At 45.3% G+C, this 19,342-nt stretch overlaps 2 protein-coding genes across 6 annotated transcripts; one reads left to right on the top strand and one right to left on the bottom strand.

Moving 5' to 3' along the window:
• Positions 1-323: 323 nt before the first annotated feature.
• On the top strand, positions 324-10,826 carry BECN1 (beclin 1). 4 transcript variants are annotated; one of them, XM_032615454.1, is made up of 13 exons: positions 329-453; positions 764-892; positions 3,308-3,375; positions 4,264-4,322; positions 4,995-5,085; positions 5,192-5,328; positions 5,489-5,683; positions 6,581-6,727; positions 7,996-8,145; positions 8,635-8,695; positions 9,146-9,288; positions 9,590-9,652; positions 10,028-10,823. In XM_032615454.1, exons 2-13 carry the CDS (start codon positions 766-768, stop codon positions 10,194-10,196), a joined length of 1,410 nt encoding a protein of 469 aa, XP_032471345.1. In that variant the 5' UTR covers positions 329-453; positions 764-765; the 3' UTR covers positions 10,197-10,823. The 4 variants fall into 4 exon arrangements, with proteins under 4 accessions (XP_032471346.1, XP_032471345.1, XP_032471344.1 ...); XM_032615453.1 differs by lacking the exon at positions 9,590-9,652 and adding an exon at positions 4,776-4,844; XM_032615455.1 differs by lacking the exon at positions 9,590-9,652 and having other exon boundaries at positions 324-453; positions 10,028-10,826.
• CNTD1 (cyclin N-terminal domain containing 1) lies at positions 10,208-19,248 on the bottom strand. Of its 2 annotated transcripts, none has more exons than XM_032615460.1 (7): positions 18,877-19,248; positions 15,609-15,684; positions 15,191-15,359; positions 13,534-13,696; positions 12,903-13,047; positions 12,166-12,262; positions 10,208-11,608 (listed from the first exon to the last, which is right to left on the bottom strand). In XM_032615460.1, the coding sequence occupies exons 1-7, from the start codon at positions 19,043-19,045 to the stop codon at positions 11,414-11,416; spliced, it is 1,014 nt and encodes a 337-aa protein (XP_032471351.1). In that variant the 5' UTR covers positions 19,046-19,248; the 3' UTR covers positions 10,208-11,413. The 2 variants fall into 2 exon arrangements, with proteins under 2 accessions (XP_032471351.1, XP_032471353.1); XM_032615462.1 differs by having other exon boundaries at positions 11,529-11,608; positions 12,070-12,262; positions 18,877-19,186.
• Between the last annotated feature and the right edge of the window lie 94 nt (positions 19,249-19,342).

The raw sequence follows: 19,342 nt of genomic DNA, 5'->3' as shown, positions 1-19,342 counted from the left end.
TAAAGTTTACCTCCTCACTTTCCCCTCCAAGTGTGTCTACCACTCTCTAGGGCGCCCAGCTCTCCCAACGAGAAATTTTAAAAACTGACACAGCGGTGAATAATGAAAGTGGCTCCGCTCAGAAGTGACAAATCTGAAGAAAAGTCACTGCATTAAAATACGGGAGAGTGTCCTGACTCCCCCCCAACTCGGTCCTTCCACTTGCCCTCGCAACATCAGCCCGCCGGCCGACGCCTGCCGCAATTCCCAGTTCAGCCTCTAGAGGTGGCAGCCAGACGGAAGCGAGTGGACCGGGATTGACTCCCAGAGCAGCTGCAGCCGTCGTGACGTCACGTCCGGTCATGGCGGAAGTCCTCCGCTGGCCGATCGGGAAGTAGCTGAAGGCTGGGGCTGGGCGATGGCAGTGCTGGAGGCCCCGCGCCCGGACAGACCCGAGGCCACAGTGCCCCCGCGGTAGGCCGGACCAGGGTGGCGGGCTCCGGGTCCCGAGATGAAGAGCGTCGGGGGCTGAACCGCTACCTTAGAAGGGAACCTGGGAACCCTCACGGCCCCTATTGCAGACCCTCCCTGACTTTGAACTGTAAACTGCCTTTGCCGGGGCTACCCCGGAAGAAGGTCTGCCTGGTATCCTACCGCTCCTACAGGGAACGGTGCGGGCGGAGATTTTACCCTTTCACCATAATAGTAAGGCTGGTGGTAGCCCCGGGCCGGGGGTTCAAGGCCGCCGATTCTCTTTAACATCGGCTCCTTTCCACCGCCGCAGGGATGGAGGGGTCTAAGACATCCAGCAGCACCATGCAGGTGAGCTTCGTGTGTCAGCGCTGCAGCCAGCCCCTGAAACTGGACACGAGCTTCAAGATCCTGGACCGTGTCACCATCCAGGAGCTCACAGGTCAGCGAGACCCTTAGAAAGAGGGTGGTCAAGATCGTTGAAAGTGGGCAGCTTTGGAGATGAAGGTCTTAAAGACTGCACATAGCCTGCCACAGACACGCCTTGTGAGCCTCAGAAGTCGCGTAGTCTCTCTGGCTTCTTGTTTTCTTATCGAGAACATAAAAGAATTTTGACACTGTGTGCTTCTGAGAGTTTTCTATAGCAAGGAAAGGTCCTTAGTTTTCTGCTTCTGTTGTTTCAGAGTAAAGGAATAGGTACATTTAAAAATAAACGGCAATTGTTGAGGACTTGCCATATACCAAGTGCATTACATGCATTACTTTTAACTCCTATGGAGTACTACAGTTATACTCGCCTATGGAGTAGTAGTAAAATTATCATTTTATCCATGAGGAATTGAGGCTTAGAGAGGTTAAGTGACTCACCCAGTGGCCAACAGCTGATAAGTAGAGGAACAGAGTCTCAAAGTCCCAAGAAGTGAGATGAAGCTAGAAAAAAAGAAAAGACTGAATAGACAGTTAAAATAAGCTCATGGGTCTAGAGTTAGCCTACTTAGATTTAAATCCTGTCATTTACTAGCTGAATGACTTTTTGCAAGTTACTTCACGTCTCTTGACCCTGGTCTCTTGGTTTTCTTTATCTGTAAAATGTAAAACAATCTCAAGGTAGTTGTAAGGATCAAATATGACAAAGACCATAAATACTTAAGAATATGCTGGGGAAAAGTACTCAATAAATATTAACTATTATTATTAATACCTGATTTTTATTTTCTGAGGGGAATTATCTCTTTAATATATTTTAAACTTTATTATGAAAAATTTCAAACATGCAGTCAGGAGAATAGCATAGTGAACTCCCTTGTATCCATCATCCAGCTTCAACAATTAGCTACATCCTGCCATTCTTGTTTTCTCTATACCTCCATTCACCTCCCATCTCCACTCAATTACTTTGCTCTTTACTTCCTTTTTTTTAAGGTAAATTGTCATGAATTGACAATTTTTAATTGTCAAGTTTTTTGGGTTTTGGCCACGCCGTGCAGCATGTGGGATGTTAGTACCCCAACCAGGGCTGGAACCCGTGCCCACTGCAGTGGAAGTGCGGAGTCTTAACCACTGGACCACCAGGGAAGTCCCTAATTGTCAAGATTTATACATTACAAATCTTAGCTTTTTTTTTTTTAGCTATGCCACGCAGCCTGTGGGATGTGGGATTTTAGTTCCCCAACCAGGGATTGAATCTGGGCCCTTGGCAGTGAGAGCACAGAGTCCTAACCACTGGACCGCCAGGAAATTCCCCTTAGCTGTATGTTTTTGACAGATGTATGCACTCGTGTAACTTAGATCTCCATTGTGATGTAGAACGCTTTCATCTTCCCAGAAAGTTCTCTCATGTTCCTTCCCACTTATTCTGAGGGAAAGGGGATATTAACTTTTGTTATGGAAAACTTCAAAGTTTATGATGAAGCCCCGTGTACTCATCACTGAGCTTCAACAGTTATCCATACAGGAACTTCCCTGGTGGCTCAGTGGTTAAGGATCCACCTGCCAATGTAGGGAACACGGGTTCGAGCCCTGGTCTGGGCAGTCCCACATGCCACGGAGCGACAGCCCGTGCGCCACAACTACTGAGCCTGCACTCTAGAGCCTGCGAACCACAACTGCTGAGCCCACGTGCAACAGCTACTGAAGCCCACGTGCCTAGAGCCCGTGCACCGCAACAAGAGAAGCCACTGCAATGAGAAGCCCGTGCGCCACAGCAAAGAATCGTCCCCGCTTGCCGCAACTAGAGAAAGCCCGCACACAGCAACGAAGACCCAACACAGCCAAAAATTAATTAATTAAAAAAATTATCCATCCATATTTTTTTTTTTTTTTTTTTTTTGCTGTACGCGGGCCTCCCGCTGCCGTGGCCTCTCCCGTTGCGGAGCAGCAGGCTCAGCGGCCATGGCTCACGGGCGCAGCGCCCCGCGGCATGTGGGATCCTCCCAAACCGGGGCACGAACCCTTGTCCCCTGCATCGGCAGGCGGACTCCCAACCACTGCGCCACCAGGGAAGCCCTATCCATCCATATTTAACCATGTTTTCATCTATAGCCCCATCCATTCCCCTCCAACCCCAAATTATTTAGAAGCAAATCCGAAACATATAAATACCATAAATATTTTAGTAAGTATTTTTGAAAGGTAAGGTGTGTCTTTAAAGACATAATCGTACCATTATACTGGAAAAAATTTAACAATCCCTTAATCCGATTTAATGGGTGTAAGGGAAAAAAGACAACAGATTCTTCTTTGTATAAATTGTACTTTAAGAAAAAGATGGAGGATATTTCTGATTCTTATACTGTCATACATGCTTCTGCTTTGAGAAGACTCTTTCTGAAAGCTTCGATATTTTCCTTGCTCTTAGCTCCATTACTTGCCACAGCCCAGGTGAAACCAGGAGAGACCCAGGAGGAAGAGGCTAACTCAGGAGAGGTATGAAAACACTGGAATGCGAAGTGGATTTCTGCAGGGCACTTGGTGCTCTTAGAGCCCCCAGATGTTTTGAATTTCTGGTTAACTTGAGACATTCTGCATGGTCAGGCCACTGTGGATCATTGGAGACACAGAAGTTGCACCTGAGGTCACAGGGTTGCTGAATGAGACATCCATTCAAAAATGTGAAGAGAGGCTCTTCTTTATTTGAAGTGGAATTATAAGCCATTATAGGTGGGAGATGGGATGACCTGGATGCACAGGTCATCCCAGGGCATTCCTGGTTCACCTGGTGTTGTCCTAGCTAATTATTAATATCCACTCCTCTCTAGTCTCAAAAGTATCTTGGTTTGGACATTGAATTGTGTGATTACACTAGCTAGAAAGGGTTGTCAGTGTTAGAGAATGTGTAATTTTTTTAAACGTGATAACATGAGTGATAATTGTCATTGTCAGAGATCAATGTCATAAGATTTTGATCACATATAAATTATATCAAAGTATGGAAAACATAAAGTATCTACTTTGTTCTATGCCATGGTAAACTTCATTGCAGTCTGCTCTGGCTTTTTCCTTGTGCCATGATTTAGGGCATTCTCTCCCCTACCGTGACTGGTAAATGCAAATATAACAGAGTATAACATAGTTAGGAAACGCTGTTCCCCACAAAAAATCAAATGGGACTTGGGGTTTGTCTGTACCAAGGGTCCTTTCTTAGTACAAGTATCCAAGGATTGGCTATATAACACCCATTTCTTAAGTCTCTGTGGTTTCTCAAGTCTTGTGGTTATCAGTCAAGGGTAAAGCCAAATAGTTCTGAGGCCACTGGGGAAACAGACTCCACCTCTAAGCTGCCAGGATTCTAATGCTCTCTTATTTCCTCCCCAGGAGCCATTTATTGAAACTCGCCAGGATGGTGTCTCTCGCAGATTCATCCCCCCAGCCAGGTGCCTACTACTCCTCAGCCCCCTGTTCCTTGCCAAAGGCCAGTAGAATTTTAATTAAACCCAGAATTGAGACCTGGAGCCAGTTGATGACGCTGGATCATCACGTAGCCTTTTGGCTCTTCCAGAAAAGACATATTCCCTTATACCTGGCCCATCACTCTCCAGTGCTGATGGAGTTTTTCCTGTAGCCGTTCACACAGTGGGAAGGGACAATATCTCTCATGATGAGGAACTGAGAGAAGTTGAGAGCGTGATTGACTAATAAAAGAGGTGGGCCCTTGAAAAGTTTTAAGATAGCAAATGTTGTTAGATGTTCAGGTTCTTAGTTATTGATGCACGTGAAGGTGGCTGGCAAGGGGTAGTAATATTAAGAAATGGCCTTTCCTGATTCTCCTTCCTTTTCTACTATAGACACACACATATCAGTTTTTGATGCCCCGTCTCCCCCCTTAGTCCGTCCAGGCCAACCTTCGTGCTGAGTGTCCCTGTGGAAGACCAGCATGGCCTTCCCTTGGGAGAGAGGTACCCTTGGGAGGTCAGTTGGGCTAGGAGTGGGTATGTGCCTTGAGGCCCCTCAGCCGGTGCTTGAGAGTCTCTGCCACTGGTACTGCAGTAGGTGGAGGAGGCCTCTCTGCTCCCTCATGTGGCCCGTGGGCGGGGGGCTGTCTGCAGGATGATGTCTACAGAAAGTGCCAACAGCTTCACTCTGATCGGGGAGGCATCCGACGGTGGCACCATGGAGAACCTCAGCCGAAGGCTGAAGGCAAGTCTGCCTCATGCTGCTGTCAGGCAGTGAGCCTGGCTGGTAGAGGGGGTGTCTGGGCAGGTAGCATGGGGTAGGCCCTACCCTGACTCTCCCACACTTCCAGGTCACTGGGGACCTTTTCGACATCATGTCAGGCCAGACAGATGTGGATCACCCACTGTGTGAGGAATGCACAGATACTCTTTTAGACCAGCTGGACACTCAGCTCAACGTCACTGAAAACGAGTGTCAGAACTACAAGTGAGTACCTCCAGAGCCTGGGCCCGGGAATGGAGCTCTGAATCTTAGAGCTCTCACTGCTCTGGGGCTGCATGGCCCTTACCCAAGGGCTGTGCTTCACTCAGATAAAAGGAATAACAGGTTCCCTCTGGTAAGCATTCCCTGCCTGTGTCCTTGGCAGACGCTGCTTGGAAATCTTAGAGCAAATGAATGAAGATGACAGCGAGCAGCTCCAGATGGAGCTAAAGGAGCTGGCATTAGAGGAGGAGAGGCTGATCCAAGAGCTGGAAGATGTGGAAAAGAACCGTCAGATAGTGGCAGAAAATCTCGAGAAGGTCCAGGCTGAGGCTGAGAGGTTGGATCAGGAGGAAGCTCAGTGAGTGATCACCCTGTTCTTCTATCTTCCTGTCCTCAAGGCTCCAGAAGTGGAAGTGGCTTCCAGCTGAATGTGTCTGATTAGTTTGTAAACAGCAGTGAGCTGTCATTCAGCAGCATGTCTGCTCTGGATCCTGCATATTGTTTCCAGGCCCTGTTTCTAGAGGTTGGTGGGGAGGATTACGTATGAAGGGTCAGCATGATTAAGTGGCACAAGCGTTGGTTAAATAGAGAGCCGAGAACCAGGCCTCTAGGCACAGCTCTGTCCTGTAGGGACCTGGGCTCATTTGGGTGAGTCAGCCACTGAACCCGGCCTCCTCCTCTGGAAAGATGAGCCTGTTGGCCTCCGTTCTTTTCCAGCTGAAAAATTTCATTGGTGCTCTTGACCTGAGAGAACCCTCTGTCTAGTGGAGGAGACAGTGTCCACAGTAACTACGGATGGGGAAGTGAAAGACATTGAACAAAGTTAATTTTTTCATGGGATAGTGTAACAAGTTCCATTAGAAATGATGTATACTAACCATTTAAAAGTCAATAAGGATGTAGAGGTGAAGTGATAGACGCTCAATTATGGCCAATTCGGGGAAGAAACCACCATTGACTAACTCACTTTGTTTCTGGAAAAGATCAGAAATCCAAGAGGTGTCTGGTCCTGGTTTGGGAGAGTCCTGTTTTCCTCCCCGTTTTCCATATGGGCAGCTGGAATTTGAGACATTTCTGTCCCTCCCAGGCAAAACATGTAGGGCAAGTATGTTCCTTTGAGTGGGATATTTGCCAAATGTAAAAGATGCTGTAACTAGAAGTGACCATAATCACTAGAAGAAATCATTAAGGGGGGTGGTGGGAGAGAAATTTTAGCCCCCAAACAGCCTTTAATGGTCCCCTTGGCTGTTCACAGGTATCAAAGGGAATATAGTGAATTTAAACGACAACAGCTAGAACTGGATGATGAGCTGAAGAGTGTAGAAAACCAGATGCGTTATGCCCAGATGCAGCTGGACAAGCTGAAGAAAACCAACGTCTTTAACGCAACCTTCCACATTTGGTAATGAGGGTTGGAGGGTGAGGAGCGTCTGGGAAGCACCACAACCTGGACGTTAGCTGCTGGCCGCTACCCCAGGGTGCCCACCTCCCACGGAATGGGGGTCTGTGTCATTTTCACCCCATCTAGGTTTCTTTCACTCCTTGTGATGGGATAGGCACAATCAGGGGATTGGAATTCTAGAGCTTGGTGACTTCCATTCTTCCAAGGAAAGGGAAAGATTGGAGCTCTCCAGCTACGTGAAAATCTGGTCATCTGCCTGGTGCTGATTTCTTGCCCCCCGGGGTCATTTGTTTATTCATTGATTTGACATTTTATCCATTTCAAATGGTATCTTTTGAGCATCTACTGTGGTGACACTGTGCTAAGCACTAGGAAGGCAACAGCAAGCAATATACATTTTGCTTGGGCGAGATGGCTCGGTAACAGGCACTTGTAATACAGTGGGGTCACGGTGAACCCTGGGTGCTGTGAGAACACATAAGGGCACTTTACCCAATTTGAGGAGGCTGCATGGAATGATTCCCCCAGAGGAAGTTGATGTTTAAGCTGAGATATGGAGTATAAGTCTGCAGAGGAGGGGGGTTGTTCCTGGCAGAGAGAACATCACGTGCAAAGAAACAGAGGAAAGTGGGAGTGGTAACCTCCAGCTGAACTGAACGGAGCTTATTGTGACTGGAGATTGAGGGTGAAGCAGAGAATGACAGGATATGAAACTGGAGCGTTACCAATTCCTAAAGGATCTTGTAGGCCTCATTAAGGATATGGACTTTGTCCAAAAGGCAGTGGGAGCCACTGAAGCATTTTAGTCAGGAAAGTGACATAAGTACAGTTGCATTTGTGCATGATGGCTCTACCTGTAATGTGAGAAATGACTTGGGGTAAGAGGGCAAGACTGTTGGTAAGGAAACCTGCCAGTAGGAATCTAAACAGGAGAGGGTAGAGTCGTAGCATTGAGTCTGAAGAGAAGTGGACAGATTTGAGAGGTTTAGGAGGTAGAATCAACAGAGCTTGGTGGTGTTGGGGGGAAGGGAGCTGAGAGAGAGAGAGCATTCAAGGGTGATGCCCAGGTTTCTACTTTGGTGTCTGAGCAGCAGGGAGAAAGACGACTCACGTTTTAGACATGTATTTAAAGTACCAAGTAGGACTTGGGTATATGAATCTGGAGATAAGGAGAGAGATTTATGGCAGGTTTTAGGTGAGAGCAGGAAATTTCGGAATTTGCTAAGTCTTAAATTCTATCTGTATTTTTCCCTGCCCTTCTTCTGTAGGCACAGTGGACAGTTTGGCACAATCAATAACTTCAGACTTGGTCGCCTGCCCAGTGTTCCCGTGGAATGGAATGAGATTAACGCTGCTTGGGGCCAGACAGTGTTGCTGCTCCATGCCCTGGCCAATAAGATGGGTCTGAAATTTCAGAGGTAAGAAATGTAGTCCTTTCTTGAGTGTGGTGTGTCTGTGATATAATCTGTATCTCCTACCTGGTACTCTTGTCCACTATGGCAAGAGCCCTTGCTCCCAACGAACTGGGAGTATTCTGTCCATGGAGACTGTCTGCTTCTGGTTTTCCCCTCACCACAGTCCCTTTCCAATGATTGAGCAGTCCTTGAACTGCACGACCACAGCAGTGGTCCCCAACTTCCTGTCTCCATAACCTAGTGTTCCTAAAGCTGTTTTTCAGTTTTTGTTTCTAAATCTAAACCAGGACATACATTCATAAAAGGCCCCCAGATAATTATCTAATAAATGTAGTTTGTTTGGGAAACATGGAGCCCGTGGGGAGGTGAGAGAGGAGTGGAAATAATAATAGAGGTTCTTGGGTAGCTGAAGACTGAAAATCACTGGGTTATAACATCCCAGTAATCACTTTAGGAGTCCTATTTCCATCTCTGTCTGCATCTCCATTTTAGGTATCGACTTGTTCCCTATGGAAACCATTCGTATCTGGAGTCTCTGACAGACAAATCTAAGGTACCCAGGAAGGTCCATTTTCACTGGAATACAGAATCCTTTTACCTTCTAACGAAATGGTTTAGTTTTGATAATGGCATTATTTAGCTTCTTTCTTAGACTGAGATATCTCATGTTGAGCCAATGTCTGGTTCAGTGTCCTGTCTAGTTCAGGATTAGCTCTTTGGGGCCTGTAAAGAAAATTAAATTTTTACAGTTTGTTGAGAAGGGATATGGGCAGATCAGAGCAGAATATGTGCACCAGGACGGGGAAGGCATCACTGTGCGGTAGATGTTTAATACATTTCCACTGATGGTGAAACAGTTTTAGGTGCATTGTTATTTGCCCAAGGTTACTGTTGCCAGTGGAATACAGACATAACATGACTTGAGAGATCGATGGGATTGGGAACAATCTCTGGTAACCTGTGTTAGGGCCACAGCTATAGCCAGTTCTCTTTTCTCGGGCAGGAGCTGCCATTGTACTGTTCTGGGGGGCTGCGGTTTTTCTGGGACAACAAGTTTGACCATGCAATGGTGGCTTTCCTGGACTGTGTGCAGCAGTTCAAAGAAGAGGTTGAGAAAGGCGAGACACGTTTTTGTCTTCCTTACAGGTCAGTATCCCCCGGTGCTGAGTGAACCTAGAGTAGGACCAGAGTGAGCAGAATTGAAGGGACAGTAGAGTGGAGGCAAAACTAGTACATATAGTGGGAAAGCAGAAAATGGAGTAAGATCACATTGACGCTGATGGGCAGAGACTGATGCAACACTGCAAACAGGACAGAATGTAACCACCTGGTCCCTGGAGAAAAAGAATGTTGACTTAGATGGTGTGGGGGATTTTCTTGCTGCAGAGCTCAAGCCTGCTCTCCAGTTTCAGGGAGGTTTTTCCCTTACACCCTTGGAAATATACAGGAATGCTTCCTTTGATCAAATTTTGGAGGAGCCCAGAGATGGATGGACACCTCAGTTAACACAGTAAGGCTGAGCTGCTTCCATCACCCCAAAACAAAGCATTTCTTTTCTTCTGCCTCCCTTCTCTCCCCATAAGTGAGGAATGCCTAGGAAAACAGTGAGGAGTACTGTAACCGTCACTTACCCTCTGCTCCAGGCTTCTCATCTGTTTGGGTGTGTGTCTTGTCCCTGTACTCCGCAATGACAATGAGGCTCTTGTGACAGCCTTCCTGATATTGGGCTTTCAAGCAAATCCAAAATACACTACCATTCCTTGCCAAGAGTTCTTTAGTAGATAAAATGACGTGAATGGTCCCATGATCAAGTCCCTGCCCATTTGCCTGAACTGACTTAACTCGGATCTCAGTTACTAATGAGTTCTGCTGTGTTCATTTGCAGGATGGATGTGGAGAAAGGCAAGATTGAAGACACAGGAGGCAGCGGTGGCTCCTATTCCATCAAAACCCAGTTTAACTCTGAGGAACAGTGGACAAAAGCTCTCAAGTTCATGCTGACGAATCTTAAGTGGGGTCTTGCTTGGGTATCCTCACAGTTTTATAACAAATGACTTGCTTTTTTCCTTAGTGGTTTGTTTGCCTTAAAGGCTTTAAATTTTGTTTTGTTTGCAAAAAAAAAAAAAAAGTGTTAAATTAAATTCGGGTACTATTAAACAGCACCTGTTTACAATACCAAAAAAGAAAAAAAAAATCCACAAAAGCCACTTTATTTTAAAACATAACAGATACTTTCCAGAGCTACAACATGCCATGTATAGCAACTGGCCTTTATCACAGTTTTGACTCTTAACCCCATGCCTTCCTTTCCCTTTGTCCCCGCAAAACAACTAATTTAAGTTTGCTTTTTTTTTTTAAACTGAGTTGAATTGAGATTGATGTGTTTTCACTGGATTTTATCTCTCTCAACTTCCTGCACTTAGAATATGAAATAGAAACCTTTGTCTCCACTGAGACTACAAGATGTGTGAGATGCACAGTTGGATAACGTGAGAAAATGACACGTAAGCTTTGGTCACCATGTGATGTGATCAGAAGCTTGAAATTTAACACTTCTCACTTGGTTCTAGTACTGAATGCCTGCTCTGCTCTGTGTTAGAGATATGAAAATGTGTTTGATACTGTTTGAGACCTTATGGAGAGATTTAATTATTTGTAATAAAAGATTTACTGCAGTCTGATAACTGCCCGGAGGTGTACTGTTGGGTTTTTCTTTAACTAGAATAGAGTACTTTGTATTCTGGGAGAATCGAGTTCAAGTGCAGGTATGTGGAAAGTCTGCTGAAACATGTTTAGAGATGGGTGTTTTTTAAAAAGACTCTAATGAAAAGTAGACAGCTGTAGAGAAAGCCCTATTTGTGTAGCTCTCAGTAACAGAACAGAGATATTTAACTTTAAGGGGAAATAAAGGCTACCTCCTTGATGCTCAGTCAAGGTCACCCAGATGGTCTCAGTTTTTGAGCCCCTGGTTAATACTAATCTCCATGTCTGATGTTCTCCCTTAATGAACAGTTAAAGGAAAGCCATAAATATCTTGTTAAACAAAAATAAACGAATTTCACTCATATTCTAATATCTTGTCCCAGCTCTTGGACATTTTCAGTCTGGTACAACGAAAAGGACACGCTTATTCACCTTAACTCTTTCTCTGGTGCAGAAAAATAAGCATCAAGTTGGAATATAAAACACAGCTCAGAAGATACTTGGAACTTCTGTACGCTGAGTATGAAAGTAAGGAAAGGGAGAGATGAGTGCAGTGACAGAAGGCTGTTTATTTTGGGCGGATTCCGCCTGCCTCATGTGTTGGAGAAGTCGCAGCCCTCAGTGCTCCGGCCACCAGGTGGGGTGGAACAGGCCGCTGTCGATCTGGAGTGCTGGCTCCCACGCTGTGAGTCAGGATTGCATAAGAGAGTTCAGCAATGCTCTCCAAGGCAATGCCAGTGATGCTTTGCAAATGCCCCACAACCTTCAGAAACAGAGACAGATTTCTCATTACTAAATAAACATGTGTTAGTGCACAGACACATTGCTGGGGCTGTTTTCTCAAGCCAAATGTAAATTTTTTCATTTCTCTGAGCTTACAGAGAAGATTAAATCCAGATCCCAGCGTTTGCCAATGGCCAAATTGCACTAGGATACCTTTGCCCTGATAGTGTTAGCATGGAAAGTTTCTGGTAGACATTTCCCTCTGCTGGAGATAAGTTTTGTGAAATATGAGAGGGATATTTGGGTCTTGACATTTTTTCTATTTGGGAGGATACACTTACTGGACTTTAACATAGTAGCAGATTATCATCATAATGGGAAATGAACAAGCTGAACTTGGGCCTCCATTTCCAATTTCATAAGAGGAAAACTGGAGAACATTTTTCAGTCCCACCATAGTTTTTTCCCTCCCAAATCCTGCTCATTCATCCTAATCCTTACCTTTTATAGCTTGTCTTCTGTTTTCCTTTAACTGAGGGGAGAATGCTTTCTATTAAATGAATTCTGACCATGCTGGTCCTGCTCAGTGGTGCATACCTGGCTCCAACACTCATGGTTTTGGATGAAAGCACTTGCTGCAATGATTCCTACTGCCAACAGCATGAAGTCTTCCTTCACGGAAATAAACTTTTCCCTAAGTGATTAAAACCATATTAATTTTGGAGCTAGAATGACACTTGATCTTCCAAATCCTAGGGTTATGGGACTTCAACTATGAGTTGTTTATGTTGATCATGGAATTTTTATAGATGGAAAGAAATGGTCAAATAATAGCTAATTGATTCCCTCTTCCAACCTCCCCCAACTCAACGGATTAAAACATGAGCCTCCTGTCTGAATGGCTTACGGACCTTTAGTTGTTCCGTCTGTCTCCCTAACAATGTAACTGTGAGGCTTTTTACCAGTCTGACTGTACAGTAATCAAACACTTTTGTCCAAGTTGCAACCCTGTGACTGGCTTTTTTTCCTAAGTGGCTATAAAAGCAGTTCAGTAATCTCAAATTATAAGCAGCTATAAAAGAAGAGCTAGGAATGAACGTATGTTAATTACTAGAAGTCATTTAAGTGTTAAAAGTAAAAGCCTTTAGGGTTTTGCTGACCGGGCTCAGTCATCCAACCAAACAACGTATTGGATGTTAATTAGATCGAGATAACCCATGCAGGTTATCTGTGGACCGGGTGCCTTGCTAGGTAAATTCCATTTCCCAGGTTCTTGTGGTATGTTACTGACTCCCTGTTTCTGGTAGGAGCCTACAATAAAGGAGTTGCCTTACCCTTGCAGCTGACTGGGTGTGGAGTTCTCGATTGAAGCCCTCAGCAGGCTCTCATATACAGGTTCATGGAGAAGATAGACTAGGTCGAGTAGGGTCAGGCAGGTTGCATACAGCTGTGTGGCTGGCACCAAACAGCCATTGTATCCTAGGTGGAGTATGCGCATGGTAAAGAGCATTAGGTACCTCTGCTCTGATCATAATCTCAGTTGTCATGTGACACAAAGCTGTTGAGCTGCTAATGTGCTTCCTGGTTGCTATGTTCTACTGTAAGAAACCTCTGTAGCTGGAGGTCGATGTTAAAGGACAAAGGGAGAGGTAGAAAAATCTCCAGCTACAGTATATATACACCTGGAGCGTATTTGTTCCCCTCTCACCTCGTGCCTCTCCACAAAGTCAACTCTTTGATGCTACAATAAGAGAGTGCTTAATGAGGCCAAATAGAAGCCAGGTGCCGAGACTGGTGTTTGTCTCCCTGACAAGTACTAGAGGAAACTACTTTCCTCAGTCAGTGCGCGCTTCCTGCTGTTCCTCATTGGCAGGTTCTGCCCACTGCCCTCAAACCCCTAGGCACATTTTTACTGCCTTCTATGGAAGACTCCAACCCACATGCCCGACACACTTAATAAAGTACCTAAAACCTCCAAGAGCATCTCCACGTATGCCAGGGGAGTAGGCAGATTGATTTGGAAGTTCAGGGACTTCAAAACATCAAGCTCTGACTCCAGCAGTTCTTCTTTAGTGTGTAGATACCCTAGAGCCTGGAGGAAATTCAGGACTGTAACATTGCTGATTATCTGAGCAAAGAAAACCAAAATAGAGTGAAAGGGAGAGCAGGGTGTCAGAATAGAGGTCATACATCTTGGCATAGTAAACAAAGCCCTTCACAATCCAGCCCATGCCTTTATCTCATCTTCTCTCTTGGTAATTCCCCCTTACACTCTACACTTGTCATATAGAATTACTTGCACTCCCCAAACCCACATGCTGTCCAAGCCTCTACACATGCTCTTTCCTGTATCTGGATCTCCCTCCTCACCCCCAACACCCCCACTGCTCTCCTTACCTCTTCTCCCTCTTTCCTTAGGATCCACCCATCTCCCCCACCCTCCCCTTCAAGAAGTCATTTTCTCTATTGGTTAAAGTGCAAGTACCAGGGACTTCCCTGGTGGCGCAGTGGTTGAGAATCTGCTTTCCAATGTAGGGGACGTGGGTTGGATCCCTGGTAGGGAACTAGGTCCCACATGCATGTGGCAACTAAGAGTTCGTTTGCCACAACTAAGGAGCTGGTGAGCCGCAACTAAGGAGCCCACCTGCCACAACTAACTAAGACCCAGCACAACCAAAATTAAAAAGTGCATTACCAAAAATCCTACAGCTAACGTCACTTGCAATGGTGAAATATTGAACGCTTTCTCCCTAAGATTGTGAAAAAGCAAAGATGTCTGCCCTCACCATTTGTATTCAACTTATACTAGAGGGTACAGGCAGTGAAACATTCTTGGATAACAATAATGCATTACTGTAAGTTAATAGAAGAAAAGAGTTATTAAAAATGTTTGATTAATCTCAAAGAAAGGCAGAACTGAGAGAAGCTTATCTCTAGATGGGAGTGGAGACAGAGGTTAACAACAGGTGGAAGATAATGAATAAATGTTCTGTTGTTTGTTCCCCCAAGAAGTCATTTTCTCTAAATACACTTCCTCGACTCTCCAAGGCTGATTAGGTCTATTCAGAGCCCTCTGTATTTACACTAATCAGAACACTTGCTCACATTATTAGCCTGTGTGTCTTCTCCCATCAGGTAATAAATTCCTTGAGAGCACAAACAATATTTTTACTCTTGTAGCCATGGCACCTAGTGCAGCATCTGGCCATAGAAGACAATAACTATTTGTTGAATAAATGATACTATACAGACATCGCACAGTGATGTGGAAACATTTTAGCCTTTATAAATGTAATAGGTTGCCTCTAATACTAATAGGTATGTTGGCAATTCAGGCACCTTAACTGTCCTTGAGTCCAAGGGGAGGAAAGGTGACCTGTATGAATGATGGCATCCATCCAACAATTATACTTTGGGAACAGAACTTCAGACTATTTAGTAACTGCTTCTGTGTGACCCGTGTGTGTGTGTTTAGGAGGTATGCTTAGGAAGCATAATTACACTCTGGAATTTCTGCATGAGTAGTATCACCTAGCCTAGGAGTGGGTTTCTCAAAGCCACCTTTGGATGAACTGGTTTCTCTCTAACACTCAGGTGCCCATGCGCAACCCCAGCTCCTTACTTTGTAGTGGAAGGAAAGTTTGCTTGCCAGCTGAACACATGACACAAGACGCAGGATAAACTTGTTGAAAAGCCGCTCTTTCAGAGCCCTCCAATTCTGAGGCCCTGTCTTCTCTCTCAGCTGGATTGTGGCTTGCCTGCAGATGTTCTCTGCCTGCTTAACCATAAACCTATAAAGAAGGGAAAGGGGAAAGGAAACAATCCACACTCAGACTAAATGGAGTTTGTGCTTCAAACCGTGTTACATCTTATCCTCTCCAATATCAATCGCTGGCTAAAAAATTTTACATTTGCAAGAAAAAGAGGGTGCAAACCAGGTCTCACGGTAAGGGGCAACTAGCATTTTTTTTTTAAAGGTCTGGGTACATTAGGCATTCTGAGAGGTACCCCTCACAAAGGCCTTATGCTCAGGGCTTTACCTTTCTAGGATTTCTACAGCCTGGTAGCTCACGGATTTCTCCAGACACCATTGTTCAGACAGGAGAAAAACAAACTCTGCCAAAACAGGAAAGAAGAGCTTAATTCACAAGGTGCAACCAAAACGACTCTGTGAACTCTTGGCGTCGTGTAAAAGCCATGATGGGGCCCAGGGAAGAGGGTCAGGAGGTGAGAAAGATGAGACGGAAACAACCCAAGCTGAACCTGTTTCCCTTTGTTGCCAATAGGCAAATGAGAGGCATGAAAAGGAGGCTGACTGCGTGCAAAAACAAAGGCTTACTGAGCCCCCTCAGGGCCCCTTGAGCCTTCCTATGGGTCTCAGCTGATAAAAGGCTTGGCCAGCTACACACAAACAAACCAGCTGGTCTAGTTGGCCTTTACACCATGCTGGGAACCTCCAGCTTCAAGAGAGATTTTGGATGGATAAAAACCCTAACCCCTATATTCTGTTTTCAGTGGAATGTTGATAGGAACAGAAAGGTCCCTCCTGGAGCTTTGATATTCTTTATAACACTGTTTGTTTAGTAACCACCCACTGGAGAACTCCCATTGCTTTACAAACACAATTCACCTTACAGCTGGACACCACTTCTCCACCACCAGTTTGTTGGGTGTATCTGTGGTGGCTAAGCCTCTCCCCAGGAGCAAGCTTGTTACTCTGAAGTGGCTTGTTTGGAAGCAACATCCCCTAAATCAGGGAACATAGCCCAACTTGGGTGGGGGAAGTCATTGGGAAGGTGGGAAGGGTAAGATACCTTGGCAAGATTTTAGGCTGCCTGTGTTTCTCTTTGAAAGAACAGCCCCAGATAGAATTCTATTTAGTTAGCAATATCATTAGAGGGTGGAAACAAGGATAAACGTTCGTTCTCAAAGCTCCTGCAGAACTAGGAACTTTTAGCATTGATCAGCAACGAATTACATATAGTCAAATTTCCATTACCATATGTCGTCAGAGAAAATGTGACTTAGAGGAAAAACAATCTATAAAAGTTAAGCTAGCACAAGACAGTTTAACAATCTACTTGACACAGGTTACACATAGCTACAAGTGCAAAACCTTATCATTACAGAGGCCAAAGCTCTGCTAACAGTGTCCAATGAACAAGATAATTAGTTTAAGCAAGTAAGCAAAGTATCCTAGAACACATAATGTGTGTTATTAGCCAGTCCTTTTATTTGCTGGAACTTCGGTTTTATTTCTTTGTTTTCCTGTGTGTGTGTGTGTGTATAGTTGTTTGGTTTTATTTTGTTTTTGATCTGAATCATCTGGGCAATTGTTTCTATTTTCCATTTTAATTTGCCAAGAAAACAGTTTTGGTTAGGTGGGATGGATGAGGGTTACACCTCTCTCCTGCTACTGGCTCCACCTCCGTACAAACATACTCAGATCTATTAACTAAAAGACCCTCCCCTTCTATTCTCTTAAGCTAGGGCTCTATCTCTCTAGCTTCCATGACTGTGAAATTCCTTGAAAGCCTAGCTTACACCTGCTGCTTCCACTTCATCATTCACTCCCTAATGTTCTGCAATTTGGCTTCTACTTTTTACAGCCTGCTGAAATGATTGTCTCAAAAGTCAGAAAATACATCCAAATTGTTAAATATCATGGCCCTCTTGCAATCGTCATTCCTGGTGTTCATATCCATGAAGTATCTGAAATTGCTGACCATGAAACTCTCCTCTTGCTTCCAAAGGTTTCTAGGTTCTGTTCCTAACTCCCCAACCATTCCATCTATTTCCTTCATGACTCTTCCTCCTACTCCACTTTCCTGAACACAAAATGTCTCCCAAGGAACTGTACTAGACCCGCTTCTCTTCTCTCCCTCTAGGAGCTCATCCTGTACCACAGTTTCAACAGTATCATTTTGGAGAGAACTCCCAAACCCTTATCTCTAGTTTGACCTCTCTTCTTACTCTTTAAACAACCTGCTAGAAACCTTCCTCTAGATGTCCCACAAGTACTTGAAACTCAGTAGATCCCAAACCAAAGCTATTTTCTTTCCCAAACAAGTCACATTTCCTCCCATTTTATTTATTTTAATGTATGTGTGTGTTTCTCTTAATGGCACCACTATATTTCTAGGCTCAACCCTTTGGCATAGTCATCTTCGCCTTCTTCACTCCTTAAAATTCATCCATTGCAGAACCCTAGATTCTACCTCTGAAATGTTTTTAATCCATCCTCCCTTGTCATTCCCTCTGCCCTATCACCTAAAAAACTACTCATGAAGACTCCACTGGTCTTCCTACCTCCCATCTCTCTCTACTCCAGTCCATCCTTTACATCACAGCCAAAATAATTTTTTCTGAGGCAAAAGTTACAGTTATATCACTCCCATATGGAAAAAAAAAAAAAAGACAAAAACAAAAACCCTCAGTGCCTTCTTGTTTTCCTATTAAGTCAGGTATAAACTCCTCACTTTGGCATTCAAAGTTCCACGTGAAACGTCTCCAAACCACTTTCTGGTCTGGATTTCAACTACTCTTCCACAGGCTCAGGCCAACCTGGATGACATGGTACCCACATTCACCCAAAATGTCCCTATTTCCATAGCTTGACTCATGTTATCCCCTTTTAGTAGAACCATGGTCCCGGGAGTTCCCTGGTGGTCTAGTGGTTAGGATTCGGCGCTTTCACTGCGGAGGCCTGGGTTCAGTCCCTGGGTCGGGAACTCCCACAAGCCGCCCGGCAAGGCCAAAAAAAAAAAGAGAAAGAGATACGGTAAAAAGGAAGGAAAGAAGGAAGGATGGGAGGAAGACGGTCCATACCCACCACCTTCACCAGCCAAAATGTTATCCTTCCTTCAGGGTCTACCTCAAATGCCACGATGCCTGGAGGACTCCTTAATTCATCCTACCCCCACCTCACTCCATCTCTCCTTTCAATCCCCATAAAAGCGTGTTTTACCTGGTATGTCACTTATCGAACCATACTTGTACCTAGTCATTTGCAGATTTGTCCTAATATCCTCCAAAGATTATATACATGGTTTGAAAGCGGGGCCTAGCTCTCTCGTTCATCTTTCTAACCCAGGAAGCAGGGAGAATTAGTACCCTATACGTGTTGAAATCAAGGGTAGGGTGCTGGTGAGTACCAGCGTACCCCCACTGTACCCCCAGCGCCTGGCAAAGAGTAGGTACTAACGAAACTTATTTGAATGAATAAGGGACACTGAATCTCAAGGTCGGTGGCTCAAAGAGCGGTGCCCCAGCCTCCCATAAGCCCAGCTCCCCGGACTACATCCCCACCCACGATCCGGGTCTCCCTGAAGCTGCCCATCCGGCCCGCAGCCTCCTGCACGGCTTGCTCATTCTGCTGGGCCAAGTGGAGCAGAGCGTCTTCGATTGTCTCTGTGGCAACAGCTCCAAACTGAAAGTCACTGAGAGAGGCCAATCTTGGCCTCACGGGTCGGTCCATTTTCAGAACCTTGTTTGTTGCCCCGGACGTCTCACTGGATCCGTCCCCCTTAGCTTCCCTTCAGAGTCTTCTGCCACACCCTGGACTCTTCGTCCCCTTCCGTGTGCTTGTCCTCCTGGCCTCAAGTCTGAGGAAAGCTCGTTTCCCAGCACAGCCTCGAGCCTTTCACAGCCTTTTCCAGCCCCAACGGACGCGGACGCTTCAGCCAATCGGAAAGCACGGCCTCTTCTCGCCTGCCCCGCCCTTTCCCTTGGGCCGGGAGCCGCACTCTTTGTGAAAGGAAATGCGGACTACATC

The sequence above is a fragment of the Phocoena sinus genome, chromosome 20 (genome assembly GCF_008692025.1).
Source record: "Phocoena sinus isolate mPhoSin1 chromosome 20, mPhoSin1.pri, whole genome shotgun sequence".
Lineage (NCBI taxonomy): Eukaryota > Metazoa > Chordata > Mammalia > Artiodactyla > Phocoenidae > Phocoena > Phocoena sinus.
The sequence above is the reverse complement of the archived record's forward strand: the minus strand, read 5'-3'. Positions and strand labels throughout refer to the sequence as shown.